We start from the raw sequence: 17,557 nt of genomic DNA, 5'->3' as shown, positions 1-17,557 counted from the left end.
GGATGTCATAATTAAATTACGGCAAAATGATTTCCATTCAGCATTTGAATTACATGAGACTTCCAGCTTAAAATCTTTCATATGACTCTATTCTTCGGCACCATCAAATTTTATTAAACAATACAATGGATGAGAACGTTTTTTCACTATGAAGAGAAGGGTGAGGATCTTTCCTACTCACCATGGTCATTTACTGAGGGTTTAATAACAGTTTCTAAATTTATCACTGGTGCACCATTTGAATCACTGCTTATTAATTCACCACTGGTCTTTCAGTCCTGTCATGTTTGAATGAAGACATTTACTGAATGATATAAAGCCATTGCTATCACAGACATATGATAACCCTGGCTTAGTGTGAGCAATGAACACATTTCACAAAGAACAACATCACAGTCCAGGCAATGCTGAACGGCTGATGAAGTGATCACATGCTGAACAACACAGGTCAAGATGCAGTGAAAAAAAAAAAAAAACATCCAAAAGGAGTTGCCAACCCACCTGTGGCAGGAACATCTTCCCAGCTCCAAACAGATCTCCCACCACCTTCATGCCGTTCATCAGCGGGCCCTCGATGATGTGAAGGGGTCGAGTGTAGCGGTCAACCTGAGCCTGACACTCTTCCACATCCTGCACCACATACTTCTCTATTCCCTGACAGGATCGACACCGGAGTGTTATAGGAGGAAGGAAATGAAACTTTACAACAGGTGAACTCTTAACAGGGCAAATTATGTTTGCTTGGATGGGGACCCAAAACCTCGCTAAAAATCAGGGATAGATGGATTATCTTGTTGGCCTGTGAATTTTATGATTAACAGAATTCATTTTTTTTCCCCAACTGCTAATAGAACATAATAACTCTAAACCACTCACTGAATATATCCCACCCACAACACTATCTGATTGATTACACATCACAGGTAGCCTGTTCACGCTCAAAGTGTTTTTTTGGACTTCACTCGACTTTCCAGCGGCTTGACGGTCAGAAGATCATTATGATTTGGTTGAACTGTTCCTTTAAGATCTGTTCACTGTTCACTGTTTATTGTACTTTTTTATTTTAGAGGACAGGCCTGGAGTGGTTATTAATGCTTTAAGTAAGTCAAGGTGCACACATAAACGTGGCTCAGCAGGATTAAGCAAACTTTTCAAGACCAGAGTGAGAACAGCAGTGTAGTAAGGTGCCTGCTTGTGGATTGGCATTAATCACATGAAATCACATCAATGTTGTGATTATGTGATTTATCAAGTAAGAATGTGGGAGCACAACGAATGAAGAATTTGCCTGAGGTCAACTGACGAGTGGGGACATTCAAACTGCTTAGAGCTGGTTAAATAGTTTTTGTAATCTTATTTGGTTAAAATAAATAAGTGAAATGTTTCAAACCAGATGAACAAGAAAATACTATTTACATGTGAAAACACTTCATAATGTATGTTGTATGGTAACAAGACAGCCGCTAGTCAGGAGTGGGACGGAAACAGCCTTGTTAGTCTCAGTTCTTGATCCGTCTCCTCCTGGCTGTTACAATAACCAAACTTACAGTGTAGTTTCCACTTATTTACATGTTTGTTCATGTCTGTTGTCAACTGGAAGTATAAACTGACCAACTGAGTGCATCTGAGATGCTACCAGTTAACAGGTGACCAGTTAATCCTGCAATGCTGCTGTGGTCACTAAGAGAATGCTTATCACCATGTCTAACAATATAATGAAATAAACCATTTTATATAAAGAATTACAAACGCAGCTTAGTTACAACTGTAGGTGCAAGTCTGATGTGCGATGTCTGATGTCTGATGTATGTAATGGCATTTAAAATGAGTGACCATTTAAATGTCACCCATTCAAATGATCCTTGTACCAAGCAAAGACAAAATCAATGCAGGCATGTCAATCCATCATCTGGCCATCCTAGCAGACAGTGAAGAGAAAGCTGTGAAGACATCTGACAACTGACCTCTTAACTTTACTGTTATATACTCTCAAAAATATGCATCTTGTACATTTGACTGTAGATTTTACTTGGTGTGGATAAGCTTCTCTGTCTCATGGCATTTCGATCAGCGTAGCTTACGGAAAGCTGCTTTAATGGCAGTAATACAAGAATATGGATGTGCTCTGGGAGGAAGCCTAGTCAACAATAGGCTAGATAACTTACCTTAATGAGAGCATACTCCAGCCTCTCCTCCACACTTCCTTGTCTCCACTCATCTGTCTGAATCACCTTCTTCCCTCCTTTCACATTGTTCTGGGAAACACAGCAGTAATGTCAATATGTCATACATTACTTGTCTGGCTGTAGGTGTGTGTGTGTGTGTGTGTGTGTGTACGTGCATACCTGTGCATAGGCCAGTAGTTTCTCAGTAGCATCAGGGTCTCTGTTCCAGATGAGGTTTTCACACAGTAAAAGCAGCTGTTTATCTATGTCATCATAGACCGGCAGGTTCCCAGCATTCACTATCCCCATATCCATCCCATCCTATGACAGGACAGAGGACAGATTGCATGTGGGTATGCTGGAAGCACAAAGCCTTATGTCCTCTTCTCACTGGACTGGCATTTTACCAGGGATCTCAGGAAATAAAGAAGTTTAACCTCCCCATATCCACATTCTTGAGTGGTTTAATGGTACACATTAATTACTCAAATTCTGATCAAGTGTCTTCTTTTTCTATTTGGCAAAATAGTGTGAGATTAAAGTGTGACATTTTATTTAACTAAACCACTTGTTCTGCTAAAAATCAATTTAAATAGATATTAAGTAATGTTACTGGTCGATTTAGGTCCAAATCTTGATATTTTCCTACAAAGTATTTCACGTTTTGTGTCATAAATATTCAAAGTGGCTTCCTTTTAAAGGTTGAAACTCTGCTACTGCAACTGGATTTTGTGAGTGGCTTCAGCCTACGTCACCAGCCAACCCATACCCCTCTCTCGTGAGACTTATTTGCTTTAGCACCGCTGTCGCCCACCCTGCCCAGGTTGATACTTTGACTCTAGACACTTTTTGGAATTTCATGGTTAGCAGAAGTTAAGTCACGACTCTCGGGTTTAGTTACTCGTTAAGCTCCCAGCTTAAAATCTGTATACCTGTATGATGATAACAGCAATATTAAAAAACAAAATACTGACATCACGTTAATAACACTCAGATGATAATAACAAATAAGTGATAATAAATCCAGTGGAGATGTTAGGCTTTGTGAAACTTTATTTAGTTCTTCTGGTTGCCTTGTTACTGTTCTCTCTCTCCACTTCCCAGCACACATATTCTGAGTGTAATTCATTTACCAAAAGAGACAAAACCCACAATACAGAAAGACAGACAAAGAGTCAGACCAAAAACTGAGTTGCTAAATGGGCTTCCAGGGTTAGAGCCTAAACTGAACTCTCATTTAAGAGCCCATTTCACCCAATTCAGAAAACATTTTCACATTTAACCATCATAAGTAAGGCGTGGTTTTATAAACAGAGGTGACGTATCATGTGTGGTATTCAAAGCATAGAAGATTAGTTTTGAAAACTCTTTCTGGAAACGAGCGTCCTGATTATCTGCAATAAAACCCACACACATTAAGACAGTAACGTCTGCTGAGGGACAGCTGTGTTTACCTTGATAGCATGGTAGAGAAACGCTCCATGCATAGCTTCTCTGATGACCTCCATCCCTCTGAAGGAGAATGACAGGTTGGACAGACCTCCGCTCACCCTGGCTCCTGGTAGTGTCTCCTACACACACACACACAAATATGTGTTATCAACACCCCCCAGGACTGGAATAAAGGACAGAGACAAGACTGCTACCAGGCTGCAGATCCTGCTGGGGCAAGTGGAGCTTCTTTCTCTTTTCTCTTTCTCCTCCACCCACAGGAGTGGTAAGACTTATTATATCTACACTGTTCCAAACAATGTTCTTTAATGTTGACTTGCAGAAAAACAAGTAACCCTTCATTAAAAACATGAACTCCGTCTCTAATTGTTTGCAGCAATGCTTTCCGGGGAGCTCATAAACTTCTCAGGGTAGCCTTAGCGCCTCCGTAATTCAAACCATGTTTAAAAGTTTTATTTTGCTGCTGTACACGAGTTCATTGCTGCTATCACTGGCATCCGGTATGGAGCCACAAATAAATCTGGAAAAAGAAAATAAATGTGGAAATATAAAGAGGAACAAATAACATGTTAACTTTATATTCCTCTTTATATTTTCACATTTATTCTTTTAATTGCACTCTTTGATGCCCTTAACCCAGAATTTCGTCAATAAAGCCTGCCAGAAGTTGAACAACCTTAAGTCACTTTTTTTTCCCCCTGAAGGGAGTGGTTGCCTCCTCCCACACTGAGTAGATCTCCAACCGACATGAACAAATCAAACGATTATTATTATTAACGGTTGTTATAATGGAGTATCCTGGGAAAGCCCTTTAGACATTTTAGATTGACTTTGACTTTGTGAACAGTGAAGAACGAATAGCAACAGTGGCTTAATTCCTCTTGGGACTGACAGGAACATTACCTTGATTAGCCTGGTGGCTCTAATGAAGTGGATGGCGTAGTCATTGTGTTCCTCCATGCCCGTACCAATGGTGAGAATGTTGGGGTCAAAAATGATGTCGTTGGGGTCAAACCCCACTTTGCTGACCAGCAGCTTGTAGGCCCGTGTGCAGATCTCCACTTTACGGTCGGTATCTGTGGCCTTGAGAGCACAGCAGACTCGTCAGTATGAGTGTGCTTTTGTGTGTGTGTGTGTGTGTGTGTGTGTGTGTGTGTGTGTGTGTGATCTGAACAACTAATTTCCATGATATTTAAATGGAAGTTAGCAGTTAAATGAAAGTTAACTTGCAGTAGTCAACTAATCTAAAAGTATGAAAACACTCAACAATCAGGCACATTTTATACTATTACACTTTACAATATAATATAAGTATAAGGTCATTTGGGACTGTTAATCGCATTACTCCATAAGCAGATCGTATCTGAAACGGTGCTGAAATGTGTGACACTTTGGTGCCAGCAATGATTAACATTGCAAACTGCACAAGTAGCCTTCACTCCAGGATCATGTCAGTGCTAACTGTGGTTACACATTTCTGCATTTGAATGGTTACCTGCCAGTTTATTCTGACATAGCCTACACGCAGCTTTACTTTCAAAATACTGCAAATATCATGCTGATTCTACAACATGTCACATTTTTCCCGCTTTTCACCATCTTGGTTTAACGTCCAGGCAGCAAGGAGAGGAGAGGGGAACTGTTGTGATCAATAGTTGATTAATCACGCACATCTCTAATGTGTATGTGTGCGTGTTCGCCTCCTCACCTGTCCCTCCTCATCGAAGGCCATGACCACCACTGCAGCTCCATAGCGCTTCACAGTGGCAGCTCTGAGCAGGAACTCATCCTCTCCTTCCTTCAGACTGATACTGTTAACGATACATTTCCCCTGGCAGCATTTCAACCCAGCCTCAATCACCGAGAAGTTAGAGGAGTCGATACACAGAGGAACCTGGGAAGATGAGAGAGAGGCTCAGCGCCTTTTTCTGATTTACCACACACGTTCATATGCTCAATTAGGCATTTACAACAAAAAGTACAAAACTGAAGGTGATGGTTAATGTAAACAAGTCACGCACAAGTGGGAACATAAAACTTTATCAAGGAAAAAAAAAACTGGAAATTTGGAGCACCACCACACACACACACACCCCTAATACAAAGTGAAGCACTCATCATTTGACTATGACTTTACAGCCATACTAGCAGCTTCCTTGAAACTGCACTTACTTCATCATTTCTGTGTTTCATTTGTTAAACTGTTGTATTTTATCAGATGCAAAGAAAAAAACAAAACAAACAAAAATGCAATATTAGATTATAAGAATGTCTATATCGGTGACTGGGCATTTGGTTCTCTAAAAATTTGCATCGGCCATTGAAAAACCTCATTTTATAAAGAAGCATTCAGAGCCTTTTACTGAGCAGACAAAAAAAGCAGTCAAACTAACCCATAATACTGCTATAACAAAACAAAACAGATCAGTAATGTCATTTGCAAAAGTCAGGGCATCTTAACTTGGATGTACCTGCAATTTAACAAAAGAACCAACTGCAATATACAGCAAAGCAGAAAAGAGTACAAAGCAGTTAGACAGTGAACTGTCACACATCAGACATCATCAACACGCCCACTCACTCTGCTGTGAATTCTCCAGTGTCCTTTTCTGATTCACATATGGGCTCAATACCATCCCTGTGACTCCATCGACCGGGTTCGGTCCCCCAGTTCCACCTCGCTCCACCTCAGCAAGGGCCTGGGCCTCTATACACCTGTCACTCTCAGAGGTCCTCTCCTCCTCTACCACAGTGCTAACTCCTGGAGAGGCACACTCACTGTATTATCAAGAGGCAGCACTCCTGCAAAGCAGCCAGACCTGACTCTTTACTGGAGATATGATCCCTGTCACAAGTGACTCTCCAGTCAACACTGTGGACTCCTTCTGCTTCCTAGACACATCCTCACCCAAGACTTCAAGTGGGAGCTGAACATCAGCCCTCTCACCAAAATAAGCTAAGCAGAGGATGCACTTCCTGCAGCAGCTGAAGACAGCGATGGTGCACTTTAACACAGCCATCGTTGTCCATCCTCACCTCCTCCATCGCCAGGAACAAGGACAGACTGCAGAGGGTCAACGTTTCTGCTGAGAAGGCACCTGGCTACAATGAATGCAACAGAACTTTTCTAGACACTCCCCTTCGACTGGAGACTACAGCCCATGACGACCAGAACATCGCCCCATGGACACTGAAAAGGGTTAACATGTCCTCACAACCCTTTTTGCTTTATTTAAGATTTCTGAAAACAACATGTATGTGTGTTTATTATCACTGCTTTTAAATCTCCTACCCGTGCGATGTCTGGCTCAGAAGCAACAAAGTTACAGAATCGGGCCATAGCTGTTGGTCCATCCAGCATCCCTTCATCCATGTTTACATCCAGGATTTGGGCCCCCATCTCTACCTGGGCTTTTGCAATGCTTAGAGCCTCCTGAACAACAGAGAAGAACAAATTAACAGTTATATATTTTCTGAAAATAAAAAATATATTGTAGTATTTGTAGTAATTATTGTAGTATTACAGTATTTTTAGTAAATTCCAATTTAAATTCCAAATTTCCTTATTTCTCTCACCTCATAGTTTCCTGCCATGATCAGCTTGGCGAACTTGCGTGACCCAGCTACGTTACAGCGCTCGCCAATGTTAACAAAGTTGGTGTATGGGCCGATCCTGAACGGCTCTAAACCTGGACACAAGAAAGACACATTAATATGTTACATTTTGAACAATGATGGATAGCCTCTAAAAGATTTTGAATTTTGTTCTAAACTTGACACTGAATTAAAATATAGTGCAAGTAGAAAATACCACAACCAAATTCAGTACAAAACAGACAAGATAAAGTTTGAGTTAAAAAAAAAAAAAATCTAAATACATTCACAGAAGACCAGCTTAAAAGATTAAGAGTTCAAAAAGCCTTTTTATAAAAACAAGTTCTAAAAGACATTTAAAATTGGTTACTGAGCTATCTAACCTGGGGTCCTGGGGCAGTATATTCCAAAGTCTAGGGGCATTAACAGGCACAACTAAAACTGTCCAAGGACCTGAGGCGGCGACCAGGCACATATGGGGTTAAAAGCTCACTGAGGTAGCTAGGTCCAAGTCTATGAAAAGCTTTAAAAGTTAGCAATAAAATCCTAGAAAGAGTCCACGGCAAAGAGTGTTGCAGTAGTCAAGGCAAGGGCATTGACCACTCTACATAAATCTTGACTGCAATATGACAGATCTTTTTAAAATGCATGAAGCAAGACTGGCAAGACTGGGCCACGCTCTTTACTTGACCATCAAAACAAAGCACAAAGTCAAACAAAGGACTAATTTAACATTTTTAGACAGTGACCTGGGACCATCTTGTACCTAATGAAATGTTAATGCAACATGAGGTTGAGTGTGGTGCACTCAAGAGCAGTGTATTTGAAGGAATTGGTTGTTCAGCCTGCCGAGACATCAAATTAAGTACGCTGCTAAGTGTTAGTATCACTTTAGGCACAATAGTAAGCTAATTTCTTTTAAATGATACCCAGTTCTAGTCTTAACTAGCATTTGCAGAAGTGGAGACAAACTGTTTTCTGCAGTGTTCCTCAGTCTATGCAGTAATATTTTGAGGATGCCCCTTTCATACTGGACCAGTACATCCAGGATTTTGACTACTTCAGACATGAAAGCCTCACTGAAAAAAAGGTTTGCACATACATCTTACAATGGTTTTGATACCTGAGAGCAGCATATAGTCTTGATAAATATCCGTAGCAGGAACTCTTGGCTGGCAGACTCTGACTGCTTCAGATATGGCTCTATGTGAGAGGAGGAAGTAGGGTCGGAACAAAATATATTTAAATTTTCACAATTTAAGATTTTAAGATTTTCATTAAGAAGTTTAAGACAAACATATCCATGTGATAAAGATGACGGTAACCTGATGTGTTCTGGAGTGGTCCCACAACAGCCTCCCACAATATTCACTAGTCCATCCGTAGCAAACTCCTGCAGACAAAAGTTCAAACAAAGCTGAGTTTTAGCAGGGTATTTTCTTTAATAAATTAAAGTATTTCTTTTGGTTTGGCTGTTTTTGTAGCATTTTGCTTTTACTGCAAATCTTTTACAGTCGAAAATAAGAGGAAATAAAGGGAGAGAGTATAATTCCCCGGCTGTCTATGTTGTAAAAATGGTGAAATATTTGCTAAAAACACAGATGCTATATATTAAAATAAATTCTCTTATAAGTTCTCCCTAAATTTCTCTGGAATGTGGACTTTGCGACGCAAGGGACAAACACACTCAACCTCGACATCCCTGCATGGAGTCCCGTCCCCACCGCAGACACCCAGACCACATCTCTGTCATGCTAATTCCAGCATACAGGCTGCTTATCAAACGTGGCAAACCGGTTCTGAAGCAGGTGAAAACCTGGCCAGCAGGAGGCATCTCTGCTCTTCACCACTGTTTTGAGCACACTGACTGGCAAATGTTCAGGGAGGCTGCAACCAAATGGCGCCTCTATTGACCAGGAGGTATACACATACACGTCATTGAGCAGCTACGTCACCAAATGTATTGATGACATGAATGTTTCCAAGTTCATCACCACACGCCCCAATGGGATGACTGCAGAGGTGTGTGCGCTATTAAAGACCCAACCTTCAGAGATGGTGGCAAAGCACACGTAGGACCAAAGAATCCACAGCCACTTCCAGAGGGCCAGTGACGTTCAGTCACAGTGCATGTGGTAGGGTATCGAGGCCGTCACTGACTACAGGACGACTCCACCTGCCTGTGACAGTGATGCCACCCTTCTGGATGCGCTGAATCACCTTTATGCATGGAACTTCTAGTCACAGAACAACGTGGAAGAACACCCCTCCTCCCTGTGACCAGCTGCTCTGCCTTTCCACAGCTGATGTGAGTAGAACTCTATGCAGGGTTAACTCCCAGAAAGCTGTTGGACCAAACAACATTCCTGGCAGAACGCTCAGGGGATGTGCAAACCAGCTAGCAGATGTTTGCACTGACATCTTCAAACTCTCCCTGAGCAGTACAGTCGTTCCCACCTGCTTGGAAAGCACTACCATGGAGATCAGTGATCAGTCTCACCAGTGACAACGATGAGACCGCCTACAGGGATGAGGTACAGCACCTGGCAGCATGGTGCGCTGACAATAACTCACTCCGTAACACCAGCAAGACTAAGGAGCTCATCGTGGACTTCAGGAGAGAGAAAGGAGGCACACATGACCCCATCCACATCAACAGGATGGCTGATGAACGTGTCTCCAGCTCTAGGAGGACCTGTCCTGGACTATCAACAAATCTAGCCTGGTCAAGAAAGCTCACCAGCACCTCTTCTTCCTGAGGACACTGAAGAAGAACCACCTGTCTTCAGCCACCCTGGTACATTTCTACCACTGTGCGATAGAGAGCATCCTGACCTGACTGTATCACAGTATGGTATGGGAACTGCTCTGACCTCGAGGCACTGCAGCGGGTGGTGAAAACCGCCCAATGCATAACTGGCACTCCACTACCAGCCATTGAGGATTAAGCTTCCATAACATACATATTGTAAACAATATATGATATAGTTGAAGCTAATCTAATCTAATCATCATGAAGTGCTTCGAGAGGCTTGTCATGAGGCACATCAGTACCCTGCTGCCACCCTCACTGGAACCCCTGTAGGTCAGATATCGTCCCAACCGCTCCACAGACGATGCCATTGCCACCTCCCTACATCTGGCCCTTACCCACCTGGACAATAAAGACACATGCACATGCTTGGTTTTTTTGTTTTGGTTTTTTTTTGTAATGTGTAATGACAAAAAACTCCTTGACCTTGATTTTGCAATAGAGAGCTTCCTCTGTGCCAAATGCTCTCTTCAAAATCAACTGATTCTCACCATGGCCATCATGGTCTTCATGATGTATATTTTAACATCTAAACATTAGTCCTAAAAATACATAGTAGAGTAGAACAGAACAGAACCTTTAAATTGGAGGCTGTTACTTGTGGAGTTTCGTCATACCCTCCAAATGTGTTGGGAAGACCTAACAGAAAAAAATAAGATACGGACAGAAAAAATCACAACACTATTACATCATCAACATGATGCAACATAAATTAGGCCACAGGTCGGTATGTGCTACAGGCTGACATGAACAAAAAAAAATCAATTCAAGCACAGTTCAAGCTGGAAAACAATTGCTGCTGGATGACATAAGATGCATGTGCTACCCCTGTACCATTGTAGGAAAGTCACCACTAACTCCAGATATAAAAGCTCCATTAGACAGTAAAATACAGAGAGATTTATCTGGTACTTAATAAGCATTGTATGACCTCATTTGGCAAGGACTTGAATGTAACTGATGTTCAATTATATGTAAAAGTCCAGCAGCGTAGATTTAAATTAAATTTTCCTTAGTTTGGCCAAGGGAAGCATTTTTAAATGGAATAGTAAAAATAATTTCTTATGAAGGCTTTTATGGTTTGTTATTCCATCTACTTACTGTATGTTTCCACTTTGTGTTCACTTAATGACGTGGAACCCGTATTAAACCTAAATAAACCAAACCACTGAATGACGTCCAAAAGAAGTACACTCATGGATTTAAAGACATGAGTGCTTTGTAGGAAAATATCAACCACAAAATTCAAGCCTGCTACCAGAAACTGTATGTAGTTGTTCAGAATGAGTGTGTGGTACCTGCATTGGGATAACAGATAATAAAAGCTGTGGTGCTTTTTCCTATGGCCTCAATGAACGGCCTCATCTCTGTGGCTCCCAAGGCACAGTTCAGACCAATACTGCAACATACAGAGGGAGTAGTGGGAGTAAGGGAACGCAATCAGAAATCTAGTATTAGGAAACTGTTTTCTCATAGCTAATGCAGTTATGTGTGATGTACAGTAACTCACCATAAAGGTTTAGCATGGGATACACTCACTACAAAGGCTTCTCCTGTCTGCCCGGACAGAGTTCGCCCACTCCGGTCAACAATAGTCCCTGAGATCTATACGATGAGTGCAACAAGAAGGTAAAAAGAGCACTGAAATACATGTTAGCTTTACCCTATAGAGCAAATTCATCCTCAGTTAAGCCAGCTTCCAAGTCGATGATGTAGATATTTTCATGTAGTCATTTGTTGATAAATCTAAACTGAGTGAAATATAATTTGAGTATAAAAAAAGGCACACACAACACACACAGGGATCTTTACATTAACTGCATATGCTCATGTGCAAACCAAGACAACAATCACTCCATCCCTGCATAAAACACCAGATTACGAAAGGGAACAAAATATCAGGGACGTACAAATACAGGTTTTCTTTCGTAGCTCTTTTCAAACAGCTGGTCAATGGCAAATAAGGCGGCCTGCAGAGTGAAACATACACAGGAACAGACATCAATCCCGGGCATGCAACATCAGGTTACACAATCTTACAACAGATATTTCAAGTTTGTTTCATAACATGTCGACAGGAAATGCTGTTTTCTAATTGGTCGGCTGGCGTTCATTAAGAGAATTCTCAACAAAGCTATCCAGCAGCCGTCGCTAAGCTATCGCTATCTCAGCTTTTGACTTACCAAAATTCATCATTTGGTGTGGTTAATTTATCTAAATCACATCTCTACATGTATTAAATTGTAGGTGTTGAAAATCAATAAAATGAAGATCACATTTCCTACTCATCAGCCTGAAAACTTGAAACCCCTTTTCGTCAGCTAAAGCTTTTCTGTAGTTACCAGTCTCATACAAAACCAAACAAAATGAATCAAATTAACTGACATGTTTAAACCAGGCATTAATCAGGTGAAAGCTACCTTAGCATTGGCAGTGTCAAAGATGGTTTCAACCAGAAGGATGTCTGCGCCTCCATCTAATAAACCTCTGATCTGCTCTGAGTAAGCTTCTACAAGCGCATCAAATGCTGGGGAAAACACACATATACACAAACAGATTTCAGTGAATCGAATCATATTACGATACATTGCATTGCTATGTGTTACTCATATTTTTGTCATTCAATATGCCAGATCAAAAAAATCAACAACATTATGCAAGAAAAATGTGCAGAATAAATCTCATTAGGGATATGTCTTCTAGCGTTAGACACTAGGGATACACCAACTGTGAAACTCTGGGCTAATGCTGATGTTTAAAAGAATACTTTAATCTGATACAGATGTTTTTGAATGAATTTACGAACGCAACCCAAACAGCTAGCTAATGATTACTTTTAATCATGAATCCATGTGTGGTCTCCAGGCTGACTGACACACAGGGTCTGACAGAGAGATGTCTTTTCTGAAGGCATCATAGATATATGTCTTGATCAGAAAGAAAGTTATATATAGTAATATAGTTTATAAAGTAATATAAAATGTGCAAGATAACTTTTATGTGGCTTTTATGTTATGTAGCGAAAATAAAATCGCATATTGCATTAAATCACAGATAGCTTGCAAGCTGCGTGCAAAACCAGGATTGGGTGATGAAAGTGATGAAAGTGACATATTTTGTCATTGGAGGGAACTCACTCCAATGAAATTCGTGCTCTGCATTTAACCCACCCAAGTGACGTGCACACACACACAGCAAACCCGGGGCAGTGGGCGACCGCGTGCAGCGCCCGGGGAGCAGTGGGGGTTAGGTACCTTGCTCAAGGGTACCTCAGCCATGGACACCGGGACGGGGAATCGAACCAGCGATCCACCGGTTACGGGTCCGACACCCTAACCGCTGATCCACGACTGCCCCAGTGCTGTTCACTTCTGAGTCAATAATAGCAGTACGGGCACTTGGAATTAGGTAATGCTGTGCTTGGAGGTTAAAAGTTAAAGTTATTACAGCTGATCTATTAATTGTGTTTTTCTCTCATTCCATCAAGAAAGTCCATGGCCCTGGAAACGACTTGTATCTATAATCCCTCGCATGTTCCAAGAACCCTGGCCCCCCTGACTCAGTCACTTGTCCAAAAACACACAAAGACAAAAAAAAAAAAAAAAATCTTACTGATGTTCCTGAAATCCGGTCTCTCCACAGACGGGGACACAGACAAGGTTTTATTGGTAGGACCCAACGCACCAGCCACGTAGCGTTTACAACCTGATAACACACAGATTACAGTTGATATTACACACTTACACACAGAGTTGGGGGATTGGACATTCATCTACTTGATAGTGAGATGCTGCTAAAAAAAAACAAAAAACAATCAGCTAACCAGTCTGCGTGGCGACGTCGTCGGCTGCCTTCCTCGCCAGCTCCGCCGACACCCTGTTGAGGCGATAAGCCTATACAAGACACAACAACACACAACTACATTTTAAAGACGACAAATGGGTTGTGACAAACTACAAAATGCTGTCACTAATTATTATTTTGACCTGGAAACAGCCTTATGTTGTCACTGGGGAATTGTATTCAAAATGCCACATCACATTAAAACACATAGTATAAATGCAGCAATACTGTGAAGAGAGCTTGTGAAGGCTGTTACACCTGGCCTAATGTGAGAAAATAAGGATGAGAATATAGTGCAATAAAATATTCAACTGATAATTACAATTTCTATTTACTAATAACGTAAATTACTACTTCCTCTTTACACAAATATTTGACATTTGACAGATTTATCCCAGTATTTTTGAGTTGTTTTGACAACCCCGGGTAGAATCTTGCAGTGACATATAACACTATCACTACCATTAGCCAGTCAGCTCTTTTTCCTCAGCCCACTGGCTTATCCTTGACAAACAATTATTCTTAGTCCACTAGTTAGCAACTCAAAGCTCAGCTGCTTTTCAGTTCAGTGAGTGAGACTAGCAGTCAGAGCTCCAGTCATGCCCAGTGGTGCTTGCAAAGAAGGGCCAGTGAAACCCCAGCAGGGGGGCGGCCTTGAGGAGGACTCAGCTAAATCGACGCATGTCACACAGAGTGTCAATATGGTGCTGCAGCAATAAACAGTATGAGAAAAATAATGTGTTTTCTTGAACATTATAGAATATACACCTAAAACAAAAATGTGAACTTGAAAACGAAGGAAAGAAAGGCAGTTTTTACTCGCCTCTGTTAGGCTCTTTGTACTACAATTTAATTAAAGAGTTTGGTCTAGACCTGCTCTAATTGGAAAGTGTCATGAGATAACTTTTGTTGTGAATTGGCGCTACATAAATAAACTGAACTGAAATTAAATTGAATTGAAACAATTTTAACAATGATGAAAATTCAGTGCTAAAATATACAGCATATCAGGTTGTGACATTGTGACATTAGGTAATACATTACTGTATGATCTATTATTTTGATAAAGATGTTTGATTTTGTATGTTAAGAATTAACATACAACATAAGAGTTTTGCAAATAGACATTACTTTGGAAAAATGGAGTCAAAGCAATTGTAAAACAGTCTAGTCTGTTTATTCGTAAAAGAATGACATTTATTATAACAAGAGGGTCTGCGTACCAGCCATGCCTGTTGAGTACAGGGAGGATGTTGTAGTTTAAGGTGGAGATAAGGACAAGGTCATAGTACACTACATGAAGACTGTACAGCTGCGTGTAAATATGGGGGTCAGTCCACTGCCATCAGTGCTTGTTAGTTAATACCAATCAGTCTGTGCACTTGATTTTTGTTTCCACTAATATAAAAGTGCATGAAGAGGTCCACAATAGTCTAGCAGGGTCAGTCATCATACCAAGTGCTCCAGTCCATAGTCTGCCTGGGCGGTAGAAGTGCTGCTGAATGTGTTGGTCTCTATGATGTCAGCTCCAGCCAGGAGGTACTCCTTTAAACACACAGGAGAGAGAGCAAAGGTTAGAAACTATCAGCGCTCAGTCGCCACCAGTAACCAGTGGCATCTGTGGATCATCAGCATATTGTTCATGAAAAGACGTGCTGACTTTGAGTCAATCTGCACCACGCCGAGAAACCCAAACAAAATTCCATTCACTTTGTTTGGACTGGTTTGGTGACATCTCAGAGGTGAATATCTTAAAACTAATATCTGTAAGAGTAAGTGAGCCAAAGGGATTTGGGTGAAAACACCTCCCTGGATGAAGTACCTTGTGTATTTTGTAAATGACATCTGGTTGTGTGATACTCAGAAGGTCGTTGTTGCCCTTCAGAGGAAGAGGGTGGTCTTTAAATTCATTCCCCCTGAAATCTTCCTCCTCAAGCTTTTGCTGTTGGATCATGGTTCCCATACCACCGTCCAGGACCATAATCCTTTGCTGCAGAACTGATCGCAGCTCAGACTCTAATGGACAACTGCACCCTGGAAAGAAAATGAATGGTACTTATACATGAGCTGAAAATAACTAAGTGATAACAACAAAAATCACCACTTCTTTTGGTCTTATTTATTTTTTTTTTTCTTCGGTGAAGCTGCATAATTTATGACAACAGTTGACTCTGACTGGAATCAAATGACATCAAAAATAACTTCTACATCATTTAGCTCAGTTCAGTTTATTTGAGGATATGACAATTGAGGATATCTAATAATGGAACGTAATTAAGTATAATTTGGGGGTACTTGAACTTTTTAATTTGCAGATTTAGCTAAAGGAATGTTGACAGGCGAGTACTCATGACGTGTAACCAATCAGATGTTGTTGTGGGCGGGATGTAAAGTAAGACCATAGACTGGCGACTGCAGACAGGATGGTACACCAGAGTCCAAGAAGCGCTTTTTAGAATTAATTTTATATTTTCAGTAGTCGGAACAGTCGGAAAAATACTGACTATGGGACCAAAAATCTCGTACAGTTGCAACCGTTCTGTCCTGTGTGATTTCGTCTGACTGACTTAATCAGTAATCCATTTATGAATTAAGATGTTAACCCGCACAGTGCCCATTTGCTGATTTTATAAAGAGGTTCAGTGGCTGTGAGATACACAGCATTTCAGACTTAGGCCGAGCTCAAATACTGTGCCATACCACACAGCGAGTCTCTCAACTGAAGCAGACTTAACAAAGTTACTATTTAACTATCCAATAAACCCAGACCTGAACCGCGGGTCACGCTGGTCAGACCAACATCTCTGGTACAAGTTTAATTCAATATAAATATTGTATACTACTAGTTTATGTTAGAGCGAACTCTGCGCGCTGTAAGCTGACATCTCCGGGTACATGTAACACTTCGCTGGTATAACTTGTCGCACATATAAACACGTGGTGTTACAGGTGGACAACTAGACAGCATTAAGTTCACCGAGCACGAACACAGAGGTAGCTCTTAAGGCTAAAAGCTAGCTGTTAACGCTGGGAAAAGCTAAGCATATTTACCCGCTCCAGGGGATTTATGATGAATGACGTTAGTCGGAGCCATCTTGTGAATAGACAGTCTTGAAAACAGCTCTGCGACCCGTGAGAAGCGGCTAATCTTGCAGCCCAAACTTTTACAACCAAGTGGATTTAACTGAGCTCCCGCAGTATCGCATACCCTGCTCTGACTCTACAACAGTGTCACCACTTTGTTCTCTGACAGCTACAACATCTGCACTTCCGGCCTGAGTCCTTCGCAATAAAAGCACAAGCTTATACGCAAGATAGTCATTCGAGTCGAACATTCACACTAAAGCACTTGCACTTGGTCATTTCTACAAAGGGAATGATGCCCCCCCCCATTTTCCAAACTTATTTTGACAATAAGTTGCATCTATTTTATAAAATCAATATTTTAGTAACATCTTGGGCATCATATTTTGAAATATCACAAAGGTATTTCATTTGGTCGCAGTTTCCACACACAAACAAAACTGCCTAAAACCGAAGTTTTAAAGTTTTAAAATCTAATCATTGTCTTTTTTGGCATACAATTAAACTGAAAGGGGATTGAGAGAATAAACTCAGACAACAACATCTTACAGCTTTAACACAATCACTAACATATATGCAGATATGATATGCAGCTGAAGCTGAAAGT

At 41.0% G+C, this 17,557-nt stretch overlaps 1 protein-coding gene across 1 annotated transcript in view; it reads right to left on the bottom strand.

Annotated features, from left to right (window-relative positions):
- The window catches only part of mtr (5-methyltetrahydrofolate-homocysteine methyltransferase), a 32,516-nt gene extending 15,378 nt beyond the window's left edge, over window positions 1-17,138 (bottom strand). Inside the window, exons 1-20 of the mRNA XM_046376531.1 lie at window positions 16,918-17,138; window positions 15,689-15,900; window positions 15,322-15,411; window positions 13,847-13,916; window positions 13,636-13,728; window positions 12,444-12,550; window positions 11,934-11,993; window positions 11,534-11,628; window positions 11,322-11,422; window positions 10,601-10,662; window positions 8,537-8,604; window positions 8,335-8,414; window positions 7,194-7,306; window positions 6,910-7,050; window positions 5,326-5,511; window positions 4,521-4,700; window positions 3,620-3,736; window positions 2,346-2,486; window positions 2,166-2,255; window positions 502-654 (exon numbers count right to left, since the gene is read on the bottom strand). Coding sequence (XP_046232487.1) covers window positions 502-654; window positions 2,166-2,255; window positions 2,346-2,486; window positions 3,620-3,736; window positions 4,521-4,700; window positions 5,326-5,511; window positions 6,910-7,050; window positions 7,194-7,306; window positions 8,335-8,414; window positions 8,537-8,604; window positions 10,601-10,662; window positions 11,322-11,422; window positions 11,534-11,628; window positions 11,934-11,993; window positions 12,444-12,550; window positions 13,636-13,728; window positions 13,847-13,916; window positions 15,322-15,411; window positions 15,689-15,900; window positions 16,918-16,960 — 2,202 coding nt within the window. The 5' untranslated portion in view covers window positions 16,961-17,138. The remainder of the gene's footprint in view (window positions 1-501; window positions 655-2,165; window positions 2,256-2,345; window positions 2,487-3,619; window positions 3,737-4,520; window positions 4,701-5,325; window positions 5,512-6,909; window positions 7,051-7,193; window positions 7,307-8,334; window positions 8,415-8,536; window positions 8,605-10,600; window positions 10,663-11,321; window positions 11,423-11,533; window positions 11,629-11,933; window positions 11,994-12,443; window positions 12,551-13,635; window positions 13,729-13,846; window positions 13,917-15,321; window positions 15,412-15,688; window positions 15,901-16,917) is intronic.
- Window positions 17,139-17,557: the final 419 nt, after the last annotated feature.

Source organism: Scatophagus argus, chromosome 21, assembly GCF_020382885.2.
Source record: "Scatophagus argus isolate fScaArg1 chromosome 21, fScaArg1.pri, whole genome shotgun sequence".
Classification (NCBI taxonomy): domain Eukaryota; kingdom Metazoa; phylum Chordata; class Actinopteri; family Scatophagidae; genus Scatophagus; species Scatophagus argus.
This window is presented reverse-complemented; position numbering and strand designations above follow the sequence as displayed.